General features: G+C 41.7%; 1 protein-coding gene across 1 annotated transcript; it reads right to left on the reverse strand.

Moving 5' to 3' along the window:
* Window positions 1–653: 653 nt before the first annotated feature.
* LOC139423109 (zinc finger, SWIM-type containing 7) lies at window positions 654–20627 on the reverse strand. Its single transcript, XM_071174764.1, has 5 exons — window positions 20317–20627; window positions 11798–11819; window positions 11195–11297; window positions 3431–3535; window positions 654–1963 (listed from the first exon to the last, which is right to left on the reverse strand). The coding sequence occupies exons 1-5, from the start codon at window positions 20390–20392 to the stop codon at window positions 1844–1846; spliced, it is 426 nt and encodes a 141-aa protein (XP_071030865.1). The 5' UTR covers window positions 20393–20627; the 3' UTR covers window positions 654–1843.
* Window positions 20628–20900: the final 273 nt, after the last annotated feature.

Here is a 20900-nt window from a genome sequence, read left to right on the forward strand (position 1 = left end):
TATTTTTGTAACAGTGAGTCTTACAGTGTTGTTAAATAGACGGTGCATCGTTCTCGGTTTGAAGATGTCTCTCCCTGTACTTGACCACCAACTGATGAGCTTGCCTTTGTTGTGTTGGCATTGTGGACAATGGCCTCTTTTCTAAGAAGCTGTGACAGTCTATTTTCCTTTCAACTGGCTGAAATTAGATGTGGTTTTCTATCAAAAACAGGAAACCAGACCTCCACAAAATAAATCCAGTTTAACGAGACCCAGTTTGGATGTGACGGCACACAATCTTTGCTAAAATTAATGTGGTTTTCCTCTGCTATGAGAAGGGCCTCCTTGCTGTGATATTAAACTGTGTTGTGTACTGTTTTTGTGTTCACAAAGTTAGATTGAACGGGATCTTAAGCACTTACAAATTTGTACAAACAAACTGTACGAATTGGAATTCGTAACTTATCATATAAACGTCAGGAGAGGGAAACAAATTGCAGGATGTAACATATCATTGTGAAAATGTAATTGCGAAAATTTTGGGGGACCAGTTTTCGATAGTGAGCACTACTTTCAAAACTACTTCCTGAAATGATACAAAACCTCTGTAGTATCACTTTAACTTCTAAAAGGAATTTAAGACAAGTGTTGTCTTAGCACAGGGGTCCAACAAATACAGTATTTCCATTGTGTTTAATTTCTTAGTTTTTCCATTTCTTCACCATACACATCAACCATCACCTCTACAACTTCAAGGGCTAAACTATAGGAGTGTGCCAAACTTCAAGTACATTCCATTGGAGACTGCACTGTACTGGTATTACTATTATTTGTTCATTCAAATGTAACCTTAGCATCAAGATAAGGGTTCAATTCCATTACAATTCAGTAAACTGAAATTCCAATTCCCCAAATGCTTCGTACTGAGAAAAATGTGGAATTGGCGTTTGTTTACCTCCGGAGTTGATTGAATTGAAATGGAATTGCCCCTACCCTGCAAGATACAGTGCAGCCTTCAACAAGCCTGACTTGTGAATGAAGCATACACACAAGAACAAGCTGATGTAGTTTTCCAACCTGTGCGTTTGCAAATGTGTTACAGTATTGATGTCGCTAACCAGTAGCCTAAACAGTCAACTGTGGTTCAAATCAAAGTGTATTGGTTGTGTACACAGTTTTGCTGATGTTATAGTAGGTGCAGCGAAATGCTTATGTTACTAGCTCCAACAGTGCAGTAGAATGTCTGAACGTCAATGATGTTCAATTATTATTTCACTCAACTGACAACTAAACCAATACTGCTATTTAACATGAGAAAAATCTGTATGGTGAATTATTTTGTCAATAAAAGCTATGTATGACTTGCCTGGTTAAATAAAAAATACAAATAAAATGTTCAGACTCATATTCTTACAAGAGTTTACACAACCTAAATATAACAACCATTTTCATATAAAAGGAGAGTCTTAAAATACAGTCAATGAACAGATGCATATTCTCTGGCAACAGATTAAGAACACGAACTCTCACAAAAAACAGCAACATCTGTTGTCTTTTGATTTTCAGAAAGCGGAGAACCACACCAGGGTTCTAGAAGAACAGCACAATGACCTAAAAGCCATAAAAGTAATCTTCACACATGCAGACAGACTGGAGGAGACTATACAGCAGCAGTAGGCTTTGCCTTTTAAACATCTTTCCTCAGGATGTGCTGCAGTAGCTTGGTCTCAGATGGTGCTGTGTGGCTTTGAGTCTGGATCAGTGACCTGTTGGGTTGTGCTCTACGTGTCTGTGCTTTGGGTCTGTAGCTGCGGTCTGGTCTTCTACATGTAGGTCTGGATGAGTGACCTAGGGGTCTGGTGCTCTACGTGTCAGTTCTTGCTGCTCTCCCAGAAAGGATGCTGGACATCTGCTGGTCAGACAGGGCCTCCTGCTGGGACAGCCCCATGGCCTGACTGAGGTAGGCGGCCAGGATGTGCTTGCACTGCAACAGGAGGAGGAATGTTAGGGAAGTGATAGTACAATACGTGCGTGTGTGAGAGAGAAAGAGAATACACCCTGATGAAGGCAGCTTAGTAAATCTATTGCATTGGAGCCATGAGAGTATGCAGCTTTTCTTTTCTGTGTGTCACTCAGACAGAATTGAAGTTCAGGCAAGTTTGCAGAAATGCTTAAAAATTATGATTAATATACAGGTAACTGCCAAAATACTTTCTATTCCATTCACTTCAGTAAATGGGATAGAAAGTACATTGAAAGTAGGTTCTTCCACACAGGTGTGGTTCCTGGGGTAATTAAGCAATAACATCCCATCATGCTTAGGTTCATGTATAAAATGCCCAGTTGCCCATTATTTTGGCTAACCATGGCTAGAAGAAAAGATCTCAGAGACTTTGAAAGTGGGGTCTCAAAGGAGCATAGGGGGTTTAAAAGGTGTGTGTGTCAGTCTCAAGTCACCCGAGATCAACCCAATTGAACACTTGTGGGAGATTCTGGAGCGGGCCTGAGACAGTGTTTTCCACCACCAATGAAACAGAATGGTGTCCCATTCCTCCAATAGAGTTCCAGACACTTGTAGAATCTGTGCCAAGGCACATTGAAGCTGTTCTGGCAGCTCATGGTGGGCCAATGCCCTGTTAAGTCACTATGTTGGCGATTCCTTTATTTTGGCAGTTACCTGTATGTATGACTTAAACATTTTTTTTATTTATTTTTTACTTATGGTTATTACATTTATAAAAAATTAATAACACTTCTACAATGTCAGAATTTGTCATACCAATGTAATAAAGGTAGGCAGAATGTATTATATTCCCAAAAATCATTGGGCAGAAATAAGCTCAGGGAGACTTCTCAGAGTAACAGTACAGTACAGTACAGTGGTGTCTCTCCTGCTGGGCTGTGGACCTAGAGCAGGGAGGCAGGGCTGTCATGGTTTGTAGACTGTCCAGGCAATAGGCTCCATCCGAAACCCCCAATGGAGACTGTGGCACTTCCCCTGGTCTGCCCCAACTGACCCATGACGGGGTCGCAATGACGATGACAGGGTCTGCAATGCCCTTAAAACAACACAGACAGCTCTGGATGTATGTGGGAGAGAGGGGGAGTAGTGTTGTCAACCTCACTGTGAAGTATGGATAGATTCTGTATTCAGGGAAATATTCAGAGGCAGCTGAGGATTTATGGGACTTCAGGGACTTTTTGGCTTTGTGCTCCCGAGAGTCATACGGGATGAACATGTTTAAACACTAGTGCCAGGGTCTTGCTAATAATGAACTGTTATACATATCAACATGTGACTGCCTTCTGGGGGGGAAACCCTGAATGGTAGAATTCCACATCATGCAGTTATGCATGACTAGAACAGGCGGTTTGTGTGTGTGCAGGTTTTGTAGTTTATGGCTGTGTGCTCTATTAATGATTGAAACATGGATTATGTCTGTGTGTTCACCAGCAGGCTCTCGTTCCTCCTGAGCACAGTGTAGGCAAAGGCTGGGCAGGAGCAGTAGTGACAGGAGGTGTAGCAGGTGTACAGCAGCCCTGACCCTCCAATCACCTTCAACAAAACAAACATGGACACAGTCAAAAACAACAAGTAGAAAGTCAAAGGAAGAGCTGGCCAAAACCACAGTTGTTCTGGAGAGTGGATTAATGGAAAAAAAATTGGTCACGGAAAGACTCTCTAAAACATATCACAGTGTTGTAGGGGAAGAGCGAGAATGTCTTGTCTTTAGCAAGTACTTAAACAAACCTATCAAACAATGATGTGAATTCTGTTTGTACTGATACTGCATTCGCCTGCCACAGCTTGAGTCAATTCCACACATGTTCACAACAGCTGAGGAGCACTGTAGACAGTAGAGCAGGGTGAGGAATGAGGTGAAACAAGCTCCTGACTTCATCTCATCCATCCCTGAGCTCCTCCAACACGTCCTGACACATCCCACTAACCCTGGGGCCTGTTCAGGGGGATGTTACGTTACAGAACATTAAGATAGAAATGTATGGTGTAGAACAGATATGATTGTCTGTCAGATATATGGAATTGTGTCAGTTGTATTCATTCTATTTTTAGAATATAATTCTATTTCATTCTATTCTATTCCCAACGCTCACAATATCACTGAATAAACCCCTGACATCTGGAAAAGGGATTGTGTCGCCTATGGCCCCATGCAAGCATTTTAAAAATGTATAGTTCCCTTTCTTCCTTGCATATTTCACTGATCTGGCAGAACTAGGATGGAGAAAGGTTGTCTTCACCTATCTAATCATTTCAGATCAGCATTCCAACTTAAGGAAGGAGAGGAAGTATGCATTGTTAATGAATCCAAATGTAAAACATGTATTGGGTTTGAAAGTGGAAGACAATAATTCCATGGAGCTAGACAACTGGCTCCAAATATTGAATATAGGCTACTCCAACACCGTAGCTGTAAAGTCTGGCACTCAAGATAGGGGTAGACATACTTTGTGCCAGACTCAAAGCTTCAGCCTCATTCTGAAGATGACGCATAAGGGCATTAATTCAGAGGAACTCTGCCTCGTCACCACAACTAATGACTCTCAACATGACAGAAACAGGCTCCATTATTCCCCAGCCGAGACAAATTCACAGCTATGTAGTCCCTCTAAATCACCTTCACAGTGATCTACAAAATAAAACACCTCATTTGTAGAAAAGTGACGCTTCATTATAAATGAGTAACTCTTCAGGGAATATTACATTGAGTCGATTTAAAAAAGTGACAAAAGCAGAGTTGTGAGACTGTGAGCCACCCAGCTGAGGGTACCGGAGGGAGACTGTAACCTAGGGTGTGTACTCGTTCACTCCCCCTCAAGGATTTAAGAACATTAAATTGGCATAAGAATACCAAAATGGTAGACACTCTATCTGCACACCAACTTAATGATTTTTTAAATACACTAGTTGAGGGTGAGTGAACAGGCGCACACTTCAGGGAGAGGGGAAGAACGGAAAATTGGCTCAACATATGGCGGATTGGCCATAGAAATATAATCTATTGTATTTCTATGGGACCGGCCTAGGTCAATCGGTGATGCTGAAGCCTCTAAAGCATTAGTCATTGAAAACCAGCTCACATTTGGGTCTTTTTGTCCTCTGCTTGCATTTCAGAATGTGTCTCCACTTCTGAGCTCTGGCCACAAAGCAAACTTGGTAGGCCCAACACAAAACCACACTTAAACGCTCCCTGATATTCTCCTTCCACTGTTTGGAACCTGTCTAAGCTATCCTAGCAGGGGATTCCACAGTCAGCTAGAAGCGTTACATACTCTTCAATCTCAGTAAATGAAACATGAGATTCAGCTCCAGCGTGGACTGGAGTTGGCTTCTCCATTTTTATGGTAGGAATGCCAGGTTCACACAGGACTACATAGAGGCAAGCCATCATGTGCCAGAGAGCTCCAAAGTTTGGAGGGACGGCTCTGTCAACAGTTCGTCACTGCCAGATCCAGTTTAAGTTGCAGCCCGTCAGGGAAGACTATAGAGGACTGCCATGGTTTGTGGGAAGTCACGACAGGCACAGGGCTGATGATGCATCTTACTCAAGGCTTCAGACTGCATCATAACTAGGGTTGCACATTCTGGGGATTATTCAGAGGTGGAAACTTTCCGTGGAAATTAACGGGAATATATGGGAATTAATATTAATATCATTTAAAAGTAGATATTTGCATTGGATATATTTACCATATCATATGGAGACAGAAACATAAACCTTTTACCTTATCATAAGTAGACATAATTGCAAATGATTAAATCCTTCCAATATATTTATATCACACAGTGTTTCAACATAACAGGTTGAACTTTAATTAAATGAGTTGACTCTTCACATGGGATGATTTCACTGAACAACAGAAAGGGAATATTGAATGATCCCCAATGATCCTTCTCATCTCTCAAAAACGTTTAACATACATACATCTGTAAAATGATAGCCTAGAAACTAAAGCTTTGGTTGTCTTCCTCTCAGGCTTCCATGTCTTCTCCCTGGACCTCCTCAATGTCCACCTCTTGAACATCAGACTCATAACTTTCCAACCTTGTTGAGGATGGCTCGTTGTCAGGCCACCAATTTTTCAACCCTTGTATTGGTCAGCCTGTTGCGTGCTTTGGTGTGTGTGTTCCCAAACAAGGACCAGTTGCGCTTTGAGGCCGCTGATGTTGGTGGGATTTGGAGGATAATAGAGGCAACAGGGGAAAGAGCCTGCATACACAAAGTCCCTTCCACCAGGTGGCTGATGAGATATGTTGGCATGACTACCATATTGCATCTCCATCCCAAAGCCCTTGATTGGAAGTGTACTTCGCCAGACTGCCAAGAACCTTGCCCTCATCCAGGCCAAGGATACCATAGGCCTTGTTGATCTCTGCACCAGACAGGATGATCTTGCCAGCATACTTGGGGTCCAACATGTGCACTGCAGCGTGTATGGGCTTCAGGCAGAAGTCTTCACGCTTTTTGATGTATTTCAGAACTGCAGTTTCATCTGCTTGGAGCAACAGTGAAGTGGGCAGGGCAGTACGGATTTCTTCTCTTACATCTGCAAGCAGTCTGAACATCAGACAGGATGGCATTGTCTCCCTCAATCCGTGCAATGGCTACTGCCATTGAGGAAAGTTTCCGACCCTTTGCTACCCTAATCATAACTCTGGATTATTTGTCTAGATTTGTCATAAAGGGGTGAAACAGTGTTTCCCCTATATTTATTTAGTAGTGGTGGACCACCACTTCAAAAGAATATACTGTATATACAATGTTTTAAAAAATTCTGGATGGTAAAACGTTTTCAGTGTAAACTTAAAAGACTCAAACCAGATATAAAGTATGTAGAAAATACAGTACCAATAAAAACATTTGGACACACCTACTCATTCAAGGGTTTTTCTTTATTTTTACTATTTTCTACATTGTAGAATAATAGTGAAGACATCAAAACTATGAAATAACAAATGGAATCGTGTAGTAACCAAAAAAAGTGTTAAAAAAATCATCTAAATATATTTGAGATTCTTCAAAGTAGCCACCCTTTGCCTTGATGACAACTTTGCACACTCTTGGCATTCTCTCAACCAGCTTCATGAGGTAGTCCCCTGGAATGCATTTCAATTAACAGGTGTGCCTTGTTAAAAGTTAATTTGTGGAATTTCTTTCCTTCTTAATGTGTTTGAGCCAATCAGTTATGTTGTGACAAGGTAGGGGTGGTATACAGAAGATAGTCTTATTTGGTAAAAGTCCATATAAGTCCATATTATGGCAAGAACAGCTCAAATAAGCAAAGAGAAACCACAGTCCATCCTTACTTTAAGACATGAAGGTCGTTCAATGCGGAAAATGTCAAGAACTTTGAAAGTTTCTTCAAGTGCAGTTGCAAAAATCATCAAGCGTAATGATGAAACTGGCTCTCATGAGGACTGCCACAGGAAAGGAAGACCCAGAGTTACCTCTGCTGCAGAGGATAGGTTCATTAGAGTTACCAGCCTCAGAAATTGCAGCCAAAATGAATGCTTCACAGAGCACAGATAAATGCTTCACACACTTTCCTCATGTCTGCAAATGTATTACAAATAAAATATCACATTTACATGAGTATTCAGACCCTTTATTCAATACTTTGTTGAAGCACATTTGGCAGTGATTACAGCCTTGAGTCTTTTTGGGTATGACTATACAAGATTGGCACTTTCTCACATTCTTCTCTGAAGATCCTCTCAAGCTCTGTCAGGTTGGATGGGGATCGACACTGCACAACCAGAGATGTTCAATCGGACTCAAGTCCGTGGTCTGGCTGGACCACTCAAGGACATTCAGAGACTTGTCCTGAAGCCACTCCTGCGTTGACTTAGCTGTGTGCTTAGGGCTGTTGTCCTGTTGGAAGGTGAACCTTTGCCCCAGAGGTCTTGAGCGCTCTGGAGCAGGTTTTCATCAAGGATCTCTCTGTACTTTGCTCTGTTCATCTTTCCCTCGATCCTGACTAGTCTCCCAGAACCTGCCACTAAAAAATATCCCCACAGCATGATGCTGCCACCACCATGCTTCATCATAGGGATGGTGCCAGGTTTCCTCCAGACGTGACGCTTGGCATTCAGGCCAAAGAGTTCAATCTTGGTTTCATCGGACCAGAGAATCTTGTTTCTCATGGTCTAAGAGTCCTTTAGGTGCCTTCTGGAAAACTCCAAGTGGGCTGTCATGTGCCTTTTACTGAGGAGTGGCTTCCATCTGGCCACTCTAACCATATAGGCCTGATTGGTGGAGTGCTGTAGAGATGGTTGTCCTTCTGGAAGGTTCTCCCATCTCCACAGAGGAACTCTAGAGTTCTGTCAGAGTAACCATTCGGTTCTTGGTCACCTCCCTGACCAACATCCTTCACCCACGATTACTCAGTTTGGACGGGTGGCCAGCACTAGGAAGAGTCTTGGTGGTTCCAAACTTCTTCCATTTAAGAATGATGGTGGCCACTGTGTTCTTTGGGACTTTCAGTGCTGCAGAAATATTTTGGTACCCTTTCCCAGATCTGTGCCTCAACACTATCCTGTCTCGGAGCTCTACGGACAATTCCTTCAACCTCATGGCTTGGTTTTTTCTCTGACGTACTGTCAACTGTGGGACCTTATATAGACAGGTGTGTGCCTTTCCAAATCATGTCCAATCAATTGAATTTACCACAGGTGGACTTCAATCAAGTTGTAGAAACATCTCAAGGATGATCAATGGAAACAGGATGCACTTGAGCTCAATTTCGAGTCTCATAGCAAAGGGTCTGAATACTAATGTAAATAAGGTATTTCTGTTTTTATTTTTGATAAATTTGCAACATTTTCTAAAAATGTATGGGGTATTGTCTGTAGATTGAGAAGGGGAAAAAAGTATTTAATCCATTTTTGAATAACGCTAAAGTGTAACAAAATGTGGAAAAAGTAAAGGGGTCTGAATACTTTCCAAACGCACTGTATATTGCTATTCTGCCTTAAACTTGACCCTGGTCTGATTCTCTGTGCCCTGTCACAACAGACTGAACGAACCCCATATTCTCATTGAAAAGGTCACCTGAATGTATGATTGAGTCAATGTGGCAAACAGACAGTATCAAACTATGAGCACCCTCTTAGAAAAAAGGGTTCCAAAACAGTTATTTGGCTGTCCCCATATGAGAACAACTGTTTTTGGTTCTAGGTAGAACCCTTTTGGTTTCCATGTAGAACCCTCTGTGTAAAGGGTTCTACATAGTATTCAGAAGGGTCCTCCTATGGGGACAGCCAAAGAACCATTTTTAGATTATAGAAAAGAGTGCAGGGAAAGGCTAGTGTATTCATTAGTATCACACCAGACACAATAACAAAACAATGACATGCACAACAGGTCCCAGACTGGCTCTTTTCCCCAACCCAGAGCTACAAAGTAGACCTACTTCCAGAAAAAGGGGGTATAAACTAAGCTCTTCAGACTGAGTTTATTTATCTAGGTCTTATTGCAAGTCAAGCCTCTTCTCAGAAGTGACGTCCAACTGGCTGTGTCATGGTTCTGGTCAGTAAAAACCTGACGTTTTAAGTTTCTCTGACATCATAAAAGTTTTGAGCTGCTGGATAAAAATAGAGGCGTGGGTTGGTGGGATCAGTGCCCAGACGCCTAAACAATGTTGCAGAGTGAGTTACCATAAATCAAGGATCATCAACTTTTCTTGAGCAGACTGGAACATAATTACAAATAATTTGCAAATTGACAGCAAGAAGCCCAAAAACACACACTTTCTTTATAAAACAATATACACTTAGCCCTAGTTTAATTTGGAGTGTTGTCAAATGGAAGAAAAATAGGATGCAGGTGCCATGGCAATCCTCCAACACCAGCATTGTGACACTTGGGCAGTTGCCTCAGGTTCCATTGTTGGATTTTTCAATTGACATGCTGACTGAAATCCCCTGTAGATCAATAAAGTTAAATTCAATTCAGGGAAGAACACAATAATTCCTCCTGGCTAAGAACTCAGGGGAGGAGAGAAACAAATGGTCCTCGACTACTGAATCAAAGTAAATCTTTACTCTCAACTTCCCAAATATAGTCTACCCTCCCTCCCTGAGCCAAAACAAGGCAACTTAACCTGGTCTGGTTCAAGTTATCCCAATTACACTTACTGTACGGATATGTCCCAATACTTCTGAATGAACTATTTTTCCCTGCAGACAGACAGTTCCAGGGATGGATAGAAAACAATAGCTAGGTGACAATTGCACTCAAATCACGAGAGAAAGTAATCTAAGAGGAACGACATAACTAGCTAGCATCTCTTGATTTTGGGGGTTTATGTTTTTATATAACAATAAAGCCACGGAAATGAGTTACTCCAAAAATATGGGAAGATAGCACAGCTATCTAAATCTTACTCAGACATCTCCTCAGAACACCCACTCACAGCAATTAAAACTGTCACAGTGTCAAAGGGTCCCATTCGACACTTGTATATTTAAAGAGTAAATAGTATTGCAAATGGCGCAACCACACTACATGAATATGGGAAGAGTGTGATATTGGAAGACGTATCTACTTGTTACTGCATAGGCTTTCCAACACTGTTTTTTCACTCACAGATGTTTTAGGAGAAAACATAATAACTTTTTATGGAAATGTAGAACTGAATTTGTGCCCGGAACCACATCATATTATAGCCTAACCATTTCAAATAAACACCACCTAATTTCACCACAGAAGTCACCAAAAACTCAAGAAGGAGAAAAAACAATTAAGGAATTTATTCCAAAGAAACAGAAACCACTGTCTGTATTTAGCCTCATTGTGTTTTTTCTGTCCCATTTCATAAAAGCTGTCAAAGGCGTTTACAGGAAACTTGGGTCACTGGACAGGCCCTGCTATGACGCAAGAGGACATGGCCTACAGGGACTCTGGGACTGGTAGGGAATGGCTATGGATTAGGTGGTTTTCCATGAGTACAACAGTAATTAATCCGTCCTTACGTGAGGTTCTGGCATTGATGTCAAGTGTTGGGAAGATAATAGCTTCTCATTAGCGTCTCTATAGTATACAAAGAGGGTCAAAATGCTTAAGACTTAGCTGTACATTTTCCTTTCATCGCTCTTTTGTGTGAATCATGGTCGATTGATTACCAAATGTTTCACTAGGTGGTTTATTGGGAAAGTGAGTACTCTAGTGCAAAGTGGGTAGCAGATGTTCACCTGATATGCTCTCCGTCCACTGGGGGATGAGACACAGGTGACAGAGCGCTGGTCCACCAGGTCCAAGGCCTGGAGGGCACAGGAGCCAAACACAAACCTCAGCCTGGGAGAGAGACAGGGATAGGGGACAGGCATGGAGAGAGACCCTTATTAAGGCTAGCCCTCAACTTAATGTAAAAGTGCTTTTAAATGGAGATATAATGCATATAAAACAACAACGCAGCAATGCATATAAACAAACACCTGAGAGACAGAGCGACTGAGACATTAAGCCTGATAGCATCATTCCTAACACACTCAGCCAATTAGCCAGTGAAAAGCAGGTAATGAAGGAATGAAGAGGTCCTATACCAGGAAAATCACCCTTCAAGAATAACATCATACAGGACAGGATGTGGCTGTGCCACAGCCACAGCACCCACTACATCTGGAAATTCTCACCCACCAACCAAGAGGGGAGGGCCCTGCTGTCTGGGTGACGGCATCTCCATCCCACTGTGGAAAGCACATGCCATAAAAGGCCACTCCCTCTCCCACCTCACTGGTTTCCCCAATAAAGCAAATAATCCCCAGGTAAAGATAAAGGTAAAAGGTAATACTCACGCAATAAGCAGGTCATCAGGAACTGCAAAGAAAACACACCAAAAAAACAGTGATGGGGTTAGAATAATTTCCTCATTTGGTTTTAAATAGGCTTTAATCTAGAACTTATTGGTAAATCATTCCTCAGAGACATAGCTTAATGAAAAATGAATTTGCAATTTCCTTTCCTTAGTTCTCATGAAGACAGTAATGGATGAGTACTGTAGTAAGGGAGGAGTTGGCTGGCTGGGCTTCTAGAGGAAATAAGGGCTTGACCTCGTTGAAGAAGCGTGTAGCTACTGCAGTTTGTAATATGGTTTTGGAAACATAAGGAACGAGGAATAATAATAAATCATTTTCAGAAAACTAAAAGGTTAAATTACTACACACCTTTATAGGGTCAGGGTTAGTGATTCCACACTGCCATATCTCCATGTTACAGTACTTTTTTACAGAAGACATTTGGCCACCTGTGCTAAATAGCTATCTAGCGTGCCCCGAACCTGTGTGTTTGTGTAACTGGGGAGGAAGTGTAGTTCATCAACTGGAGGCTCACACAGACTATGGCTCTGTGTAAAACTGCTACAGTTTATCTATTTTATTTTAAATATTCTTTCTCGCTGATATGAACGATAAGGGGCAAATCAGCATAAGTTTCGATAAACCGTTTCGCAAGCGATGATTATTTAAGTTTCTAAACGTTAAAACACAGCGCCGGAATTGTAGTTTACAAGCAGCCAATCGTGGGCGAAGCTAACCACTGAAAACCCTATGGATAAGAAGCAGTGGTGGTCGGTGCCGTTTAATATATTTTGTTTATGAGCATGGCCTTTTCTATTACAGCATATTGGACGAATGTCATTCATATTCCATTCACCCAGCTCAATGTAACATCAATAGATTTAGGATACTCACATTTTCCCTATACCCATCATGTGGTTGCTACAACCTAGCCTATAAATAAAAGTTTACAACGTAGGTGCACAGGTCGAGAGAATTTTGAATAATCAAGGTGACAGACACATTAAAAATGTTTTTACCTTTAATTATACAGGTTTTTGTCATTGAGATTCAATCTATTTTCAAAGAGAGACCTGGTCCAACAGCAGCAGGGGGGACAAAGTTTCAGACAAAATAACTTACATACACTAACACAACATTAAACAAAACTATAGACACACATACATTACAACAATGACATATTACGTAAAGAAACACAAATGGCATAACTGAAAAACAGCTGTCCTAAAGACAATTACACATCTATGATATTTACATTGACCGAGTGTTTAAACTCCACCAATGTGACCAGATCATCACATGTTTTAATGTTCAGGAGAGAATTCCAGGACCACAGAGCTGAGTAACTAAAACTATTTGTACCATGACCTCATTTTTGGTAGGCGGGGGTCTAGATCATCAGGGCTAGGGGATTTCTTTCTATCAATATCTTTCAGGGCTTCAAGCACTTCTGAAACAGAGAAGGATAAGAAGGAGAACCTGACGAAAGAGTGCACAGGGGTGTCAGGTAAATTGACAGGGGGCTCATTTATACCTTTAACCTTTTCAAATAAACTGCCTGCATCAAGAAAATGCTGATGTAAGGCTTTCAGAATAGAGTTTCTCTCAGTTACAATCTGTGTGTCTATCAATAGTTGTTTGTGTATCTTTTTTGCACTCCAAACCATTCACTACTTGCCAAAATTCGGAAGGATTATTTAAATTATCCAAAGTAGATTTAAGGTAGTGGTCTGCTTTCAGTTTTCGGGACATAGCCACACCCAGATTTCAAAGATGTTTAAAAGCCTTCCAATCATCCGCCAAACCAGACCATCTTGCTTTAGCCCACATGGTACTCGGTTCCCTTATGATTTTAGTAAGTTCCTCAGTAAACTAAGGGTTCTCTCTGCCCTTAATCTTGATTTTTTTTAAAGGGGCATGCCTATTGCATACACCCTGTAATGCGTTGTGGAAGTAAGAAAAGGCTAATTCAACATCTGGGGTTAATTCTATTCTATTCCATTCAATGCTAAATACATATTTTCGTACTGACACGTGAGATTGCTTAGATATTTTACCATCTCTCACACAGGCAATAGCAAAGTGATCACTTATAGTGGGGCAAAAAAGTATTTAGTCAGCCACCAATTGTGCAAGTTCTCCCACTTAAAAAGATGAGAGAGGCCTGTATTTTTTATCATAGGTATACTTAAACTATGACAGACAAAATGAGGGAAAAAAATCCAGAAAATCACATTGTAGGATTTTTAATGAATTTATTTGCAAATTATGGTGGAAAATAAGTATTTGGTCAATAACAAAAGTTTATCTCAATACTTTGTTACATACCCTTTGTTGGCAATGACAGAGGTCAAACGTTTTCTGTAAGTCTTCACATGGTTTTTACACACTGCTGCTGGTATTTTGGCCCATTCCTCCATGCTGATCTCCTCTAGAGCAGTGATGTTTTGGGGCTGTTGCTGGGCAACACGGACTTTCAACTCCCTCCAAAGATTTTCTATGGGGTTGAGATCTGGAGACTGGCTAGGCCACTCCAGGACCTTGAAATGCTTCTTACGAAGCCACTCCTTCGTTGCCCGGGCGGTGTGTTTGGGATCATTGTCATGCCGAAAGACCACAGCCACGTTTCATCTTCAATGCCCTTGCTGATGGAAGGAGGTTTTCACTCAAAATCTCACGATACATGGCCCCATTCATTCTTTCCTTTACGCGGATCAGTCGTCCTGGTCCCTTTGCAGAAAAACAGCCCCAAAGCATGATGTTTCCACCCCCATGCTTCACAGTATGTATGGTGTTCTTTGGATGCAACTCAGCATTCTTTGTCCTCCAAACACGACGAGTTGGGTTTTTACCAAAAAGTTATATTTTGGTTTCATCTGACATTCTCCCAATCTTCTTCTGGATCATCCAAATGCTCTCTAGCAAACTTCAGACGGGCCTGGACATGTACTGGCTTAAGCAGGGGGACACGTCTGGCACTGCAGGATTTGAGTCCCTGGCGGCTTAGTGTGTTATTGATGGTAGGCTTTGTTACTTTGGTCCCAGCTCTCTGCAGGTCATTCACTAGGTCCCCCCGTGTGGTTCTGGGATTTTTGCTCACCGTTCTTGTGATCATTTTGACCCCACAGGGTGAGATCTTGCATGGAGCCCCAGATCGAGGGAGATTATCAGTGGTCTTGTATGTCTTCCATTTCCTAATAATTGCTCCCACAGTTGATTTCTTCCCAGCCTGGTGCAGGTCTACAATTTTGTTTCTGGTGTCCTTTGACAGCTATTTGGTCTTGGACATAGTGGAGTTTGGAGTGTGACTGTTTGAGGTTGTGGACAGGTGTCATTTATACTGATAACAAGTTCAAACAGGTGCCATTAATACAGGTAACGAGTGGAGGACAGAGGAGCCTCTTAAAGAAGAAGTTACAGGTCTGTGAGAGCCAGAAATCTTGCTTGTTTGTAGGTGACCAAATACTTATTTTCCACGATAATTTGCAAATAAATGCATTAAAAATCCTACAATGTGATTTTCTGGATTTATTTTCCTAATTTTGTCTGTCATAGTTGAAGTGTACCTATGAGGAAAATTACAGGCCTCTCTCATCTTTTTAAGTGGGAGAACTAATATCATAACCGCAACACACAGCCTACATCATTGTCATTCTATTAACATCATAGTCAACATAGCTAATACAACTAATGTGTTACTAAACCCACTACAATCATGCAGTACAGTGTACAGTCAGCAGCAAGCAGTTTAGCAGTTACACCAGCGGGCTCCGGTGGCAATAAATAAATAAAATAAAAACGTACCTTGACTTGAATGTGTTCCAGGGTTGGATAGCCATAGCCAGCTAGCTAACATAGCATCCCTCGCTGTTTGAGCTTGGTGTTTCAGTAGGCTAAACTAACTAGGTACAGTCACTAGCTAAGTAAGTGAAAGTATTTTTTTAAATACAATGAAATATAGCTCTTGCATCTCTTTCATTTTTGAAGAAATTAATTTGTTAAAAACTGTTCAACTATTGTCTTTCTCTCTCTTTGAGTAAACTACTCACCACCTGTTATGCACCGCAGTGCTAGCTAGCTGTAGCTTATGCTTTCAGTACAAGATTCATTCTTTGATCCTTTGATTGGGTGGACAACATGTCAGTTCATGCTGCAAGAGCTCTGATAGGTTGAAGGATGTACTACGGAAGTTGTCATAATTACTGTGTCTATGGAAGGGGGTGTGAACCACGAGCCTCCTAGGTTTTGTATTGAAGTCAATGTTCCCAGAGGAGGACAGAAGCTAGCTGTCCTTCGGCTACACCATGGCACTACCATACAGAGTGCTGTTGAGGCTACTGAAGACCTTCATTGTAAAACAGTGTGTTTTAATAAATTATTTGGTGACGTGAACATATTTAGCATAGTTTATTTAAAAATAATAACTTTAATAATACTACATACTTAATGAGTATATAGTTCATTTTAGTATACTGTAAACAAATAGTATCCTTTCAGTTGAGCATACTTGCGTCTTTTCCCGGAAGTTGATGCTGTTGTATGCAACCTCTTTGCTAGCTTGTTAGCATAACAAATTACTAGCTAGACTTCGGGTGTGTTTGTAAATTCAATCTGGAGTGCTAGAGTGTGCTCTAGGCGTTCGCAAATTCAGGGCGTTGTCAGATTGTCCGTTTGTAAATTTGGGGCGTTCAGAGCGCACACTGGACGCTCTGGTCGAGGAGTAGGGTTAATCCGAGCGTTCTGACCTCACAACGGCATTCAAGCACCAAGCTAACCTGCTAGCTACTTCTAGACACAAATGAGAGAACACCTCACTCTGACTATTTTACTCGTCCTAGCAGAGCTGGTTAGGCAGTTTTCATGTTATCCAGAGCGTTGGTGACTAACTGTGCTGCTGGCAACAATTTAATTATGCTTTTTTTTCGACTTTTACTGACAATGGCCACATTCAATGGGTGTTGAGTGTTGGTAAATGCACTGGTTATTCTGTGCCCTGCCTGGCACAGTCAGACGAGAGGGCTCTGAAATTCATCTAGATAGCCAGACGAATTTGCAAATGCACCTGAACGACTATACCACCCAGCTAAGCTACGAGAGAAGTGAATAATCAAGTCAATAAACGTTGTGTAGTTAGTTAGATAGCATAAAGTAAATACTGGCAAGGTCAATGTATTAGTAGCCAACTAATGCTACAGTAGTTAGCTAACATACCTGGTACATACTGCTGTAATGATATGCTATGCGGTTCGTAAGGATAGCGTAGCTAACAAATTGTCAACCAACATAACATGTAACTTATTAGAAAAGTCATTACTTCATTACATTGCTCATTATTTTCATAACATTTGTCATAATTAGTTAAAGCAACAAATTTGAATCCGTTCTTGTTGAACTTTTTCCGCCATTTTTTTCAAATCTGAAAATGTTGTGAGACCACGCTCATTTTCTGAAGAATTGCATTATGAGCCATAGAAGCACAGAAATAGTGTCCATTGCTTGTATACTTCGTATTTTGGCGAATGTAGTACGGAGCGGCCTTCTGGTCAGACTTGAGGCGCGCACACCACCCACAGCTTCCGAGTATATTACTCGCTAATTATCTAGTCTCTAGATAACAAGGTACACAAAATTAGGGCAAGGGTTGCTTTCAAGAGAGACATCAGGAATTGTAACATACTCTTGTAGTACCTGGGCTGATTGTAGTACCCAGGCTGGCAAAACACTGGATCACTGCTACTCTAACTTCTGCGATGCATACAAGGCCCTCCCTTCGGCAAACCTGACCACGACTCCATTGTGCTTCTCCCCTTCTATAGGCAGAAACTCAATCAGGATGTACCGGTGACAAGGACTATTCAACGCTGGTCTGACCAATCGGAATCCACGCTTCAAAATTGTTTTGATCACGCGGATTGGGACATGTAGTCTCAGAGAATAATGTAGATTTATACGCTTATTTGGTAAGTGAGTTTATAAGGAAATGCATAGGAGATGTTGTATCCACTGCGACTATTAAAACCCACCCTAACCAGAAACCGTGGATAGATTGCTGCATTTGTGCAAAACTGAAAGCGCGAACCACCGCATTTAACCATGGAAAGATGACTGGGAATATGGCCGAATACAAACAGTGTAGTTTTTCTCTCCTCATGGCAATCAAACAAGTGAAATGTCAGTATAGGGACAAAGTGGAGACGCAATTCAAAGGCTCAGACACGAGACGTTTGTGGCAGGTTCTACAGACAATCACGGACTACAAAAAGAAAACCAGCCACGTTACGGACACCGAAGTCTTGCTTCCAGACAAACTAAACACCTTCTTTGCCCGCTTTGAGCATAATATAGTGCCACCAATGCGGCCCTCTACCAAGGACTGTGGGCTCTCTTTCTCAGTGGCCGACGTGAGTAAGACATTTGAATGTGTTGACCCTTGCAAGGCTGCCGGCCCAGACGGCATCCCTAGCCGTGTTTACGGACATATTCAATCTCTCCCTATCCCAGTCTGCTGTCCCCACATGCTTTAAGATGACCAACATTGTTCCTGTACTCAAGAAGGCAAAGGTAACTGAACTAAATTACTAGCATTCACTTCTGTCATCATGAAGTGCTTTGAGAGACTAGTCAAGGATCATATCACCTCCACCTTACCTGTCACCCTAGACTCACTGCAATTTGCATACTGCCCCTATAGGTCCACAGACGATGCAATCACCATCACACTGCCCTATCCCATGTAAGAATGTTGTTCATTGACTACAGCTCAGCATTCAACACCATAGTACCCTCCAAGCTCATCATTAAGCTTGAGGCCCTGTGCAATTGAGTCCTGGACTTCCTGACAGGCCGCCCCCAGGTGGTGAAGGTATGAAACAACATCTCCACTTCGCTGGTCCTCAACACTGGGGCCCCACAAGGGTGCGTTCTCAGCCCGCTCCTGTACTTCCTGTTCACCCATGACTGCGTGGCCATGCACACCTCCAACTCGATCATCAAGTTTGCATACGACACAACAGTAGTTGGCTTGATCACCAACAACGACGAGACAGCCTTAGGGTGGAGGTGAGGGCACTCGGCGTATGGTGTCAGGAAAACAAGCTCTTACTCAACAAAACAAAAGGAGACGATCGTGGACTTCAGGAAACAGCAGAGGGAGCACCCCTCTATCCACATCGACAGGACATCAGTGGAGAAGGTGGAAAGTTAAGTTAATCTGCGTACAGATCACAGACAAACTGAAATGGTCCACCCACACAGACAGTGTGGTGAAGAAGGTGCAAGAGTGCCTCTTCAACCTCAGGAGGCTGAAGAAATTTGGCTTGTCAACTAAAACCCTCACAAACTTTTACAGATACACAATTGAGAGCATCCTGCTGAGCTGTATCACAGCCTGGTACAGCAACTGCACCGCCCACAACCGCAGAGCTCTCCAGAGTGTGGTGTGGTCTGTACAACGCATCACCGGGGGCAAACTATCTGCCCTCCAGGGCACCTACAGCACCCGATTTCACAGGAAGGCCAAAAAGATCATCAATGACAACAACCACTTGAGCCACTGCCTCTTCACCCTGCTACCATCCAGAAGGCGAGGTCAGTACAGGTGCATCAAAGCTGGGACCTAGAGACTGAAAAACAGCTTCTATCTCAAGGCCATCAGACTGTTAAACAGCCATCACTAACATAGAGAGGCTGCTGCCTACATACAGACTTGAAATCAGTGGCCACTCTAACAAATGGATTTCTTGTCACTTTATTAATGCCACTTTAATAAATTATGTTTACATTCCTTGCATTACTCATCCCATATGTATATACTGTATTTAATACCATCTATTGCATCTTGCCTATGCTGCTTGGGTCATTGCTCATCCATATATTCATATGTACATATTGTTATTCCATCCCTTTACTTAGATTTCTGTATATTAGGTAGTTGTTGTGGAATCGTTAGATTACTTGTTAGATATTACTGCACTTTCGGAACTAGAAGCATAAGCATTTCGCTACACTTACAATAACATCTGCTAACAACGATTCGATTTGACATCAGGAACTTTTTGCATCCTACCTAAATCCATACTATGACTAATAAGCATACTACATACTCAATGTACGTCACACATATTATGGTTAGCATGAGTATTCGAACACAGCTATGGTCGCTCTGTTTCGAGCTCCAAGACAACTTTGCAGTATTTGTGTGTGCCTTTGCCTTCTTACATTATTTGCTCAGAACGTTTATGATATTTTTTTTATTTCTATTTTTGGAGACGTGTGTGTATTGTTTACTATTACTGTACCGTTGGAGCTAGAAACATACGCATTTCGCTGCACCTGCGAAAACATCTGCAAAATATGTGTGAGCGACCAATAAAATGTTTTACTTAAAATCATAGGAGTCTCAATGGTCCATCTGACAATGACCATAAAACAAAGCCATAACAACAGTGCCATCTTCTGGCTGGCATGCCCGACTAGAGACTTGACAGATGAGATTCTGTTCAAGGAAAACTGTAACTCACTTTTAGTATTCTCTTGGTATGTCTTCTGTATGTCTTTGAAGAGTTGTTCGGCCACCGTAGGTAAAAATGAAGGCATCTCAAAAATTAGCTACAGCAAATATACCAGAAAACGTTCATGGGCAAAGCGCACGAGATACAAAATTGATCAGAGGTCAACCAGTCGATATAGGTTGGTCAAAGTACTGAGTTGTTTACCTCATTAGTTATTGATCTACTAGAAGGAAATTTAAAAATAATAACATAGCTAGTTAGCTAAAACTCCCGGGTATTTTTCCAACTGGTTTTGTTGCGTTGTTCTTCGGGGGGGAAGTAAGCTATGTATTGGCGCCACCATCAGGATGGGAGGGTAAGTTATTTTAACTTGCAACTACTGTAGTCAAGTGTTTGACTGCAACGTCTATTTTTAACCTTGTAGATGGCGCCAAATTTCAATAGAAAACATTCGATATTAGTAAAACATTTGACTGGAATGTCCTACTCAAATCCATTTTTATTTGTCACATGCCCCGAATACAACAGGTACAAAACGTTTTGCAACTAAAACGAGAGTTTGTATTCGACAAATTCAGCTACACAGTAGGTCC

Source organism: Oncorhynchus clarkii, chromosome 12 (assembly GCF_045791955.1).
Source record: "Oncorhynchus clarkii lewisi isolate Uvic-CL-2024 chromosome 12, UVic_Ocla_1.0, whole genome shotgun sequence".
NCBI lineage: Eukaryota > Metazoa > Chordata > Actinopteri > Salmoniformes > Salmonidae > Oncorhynchus > Oncorhynchus clarkii.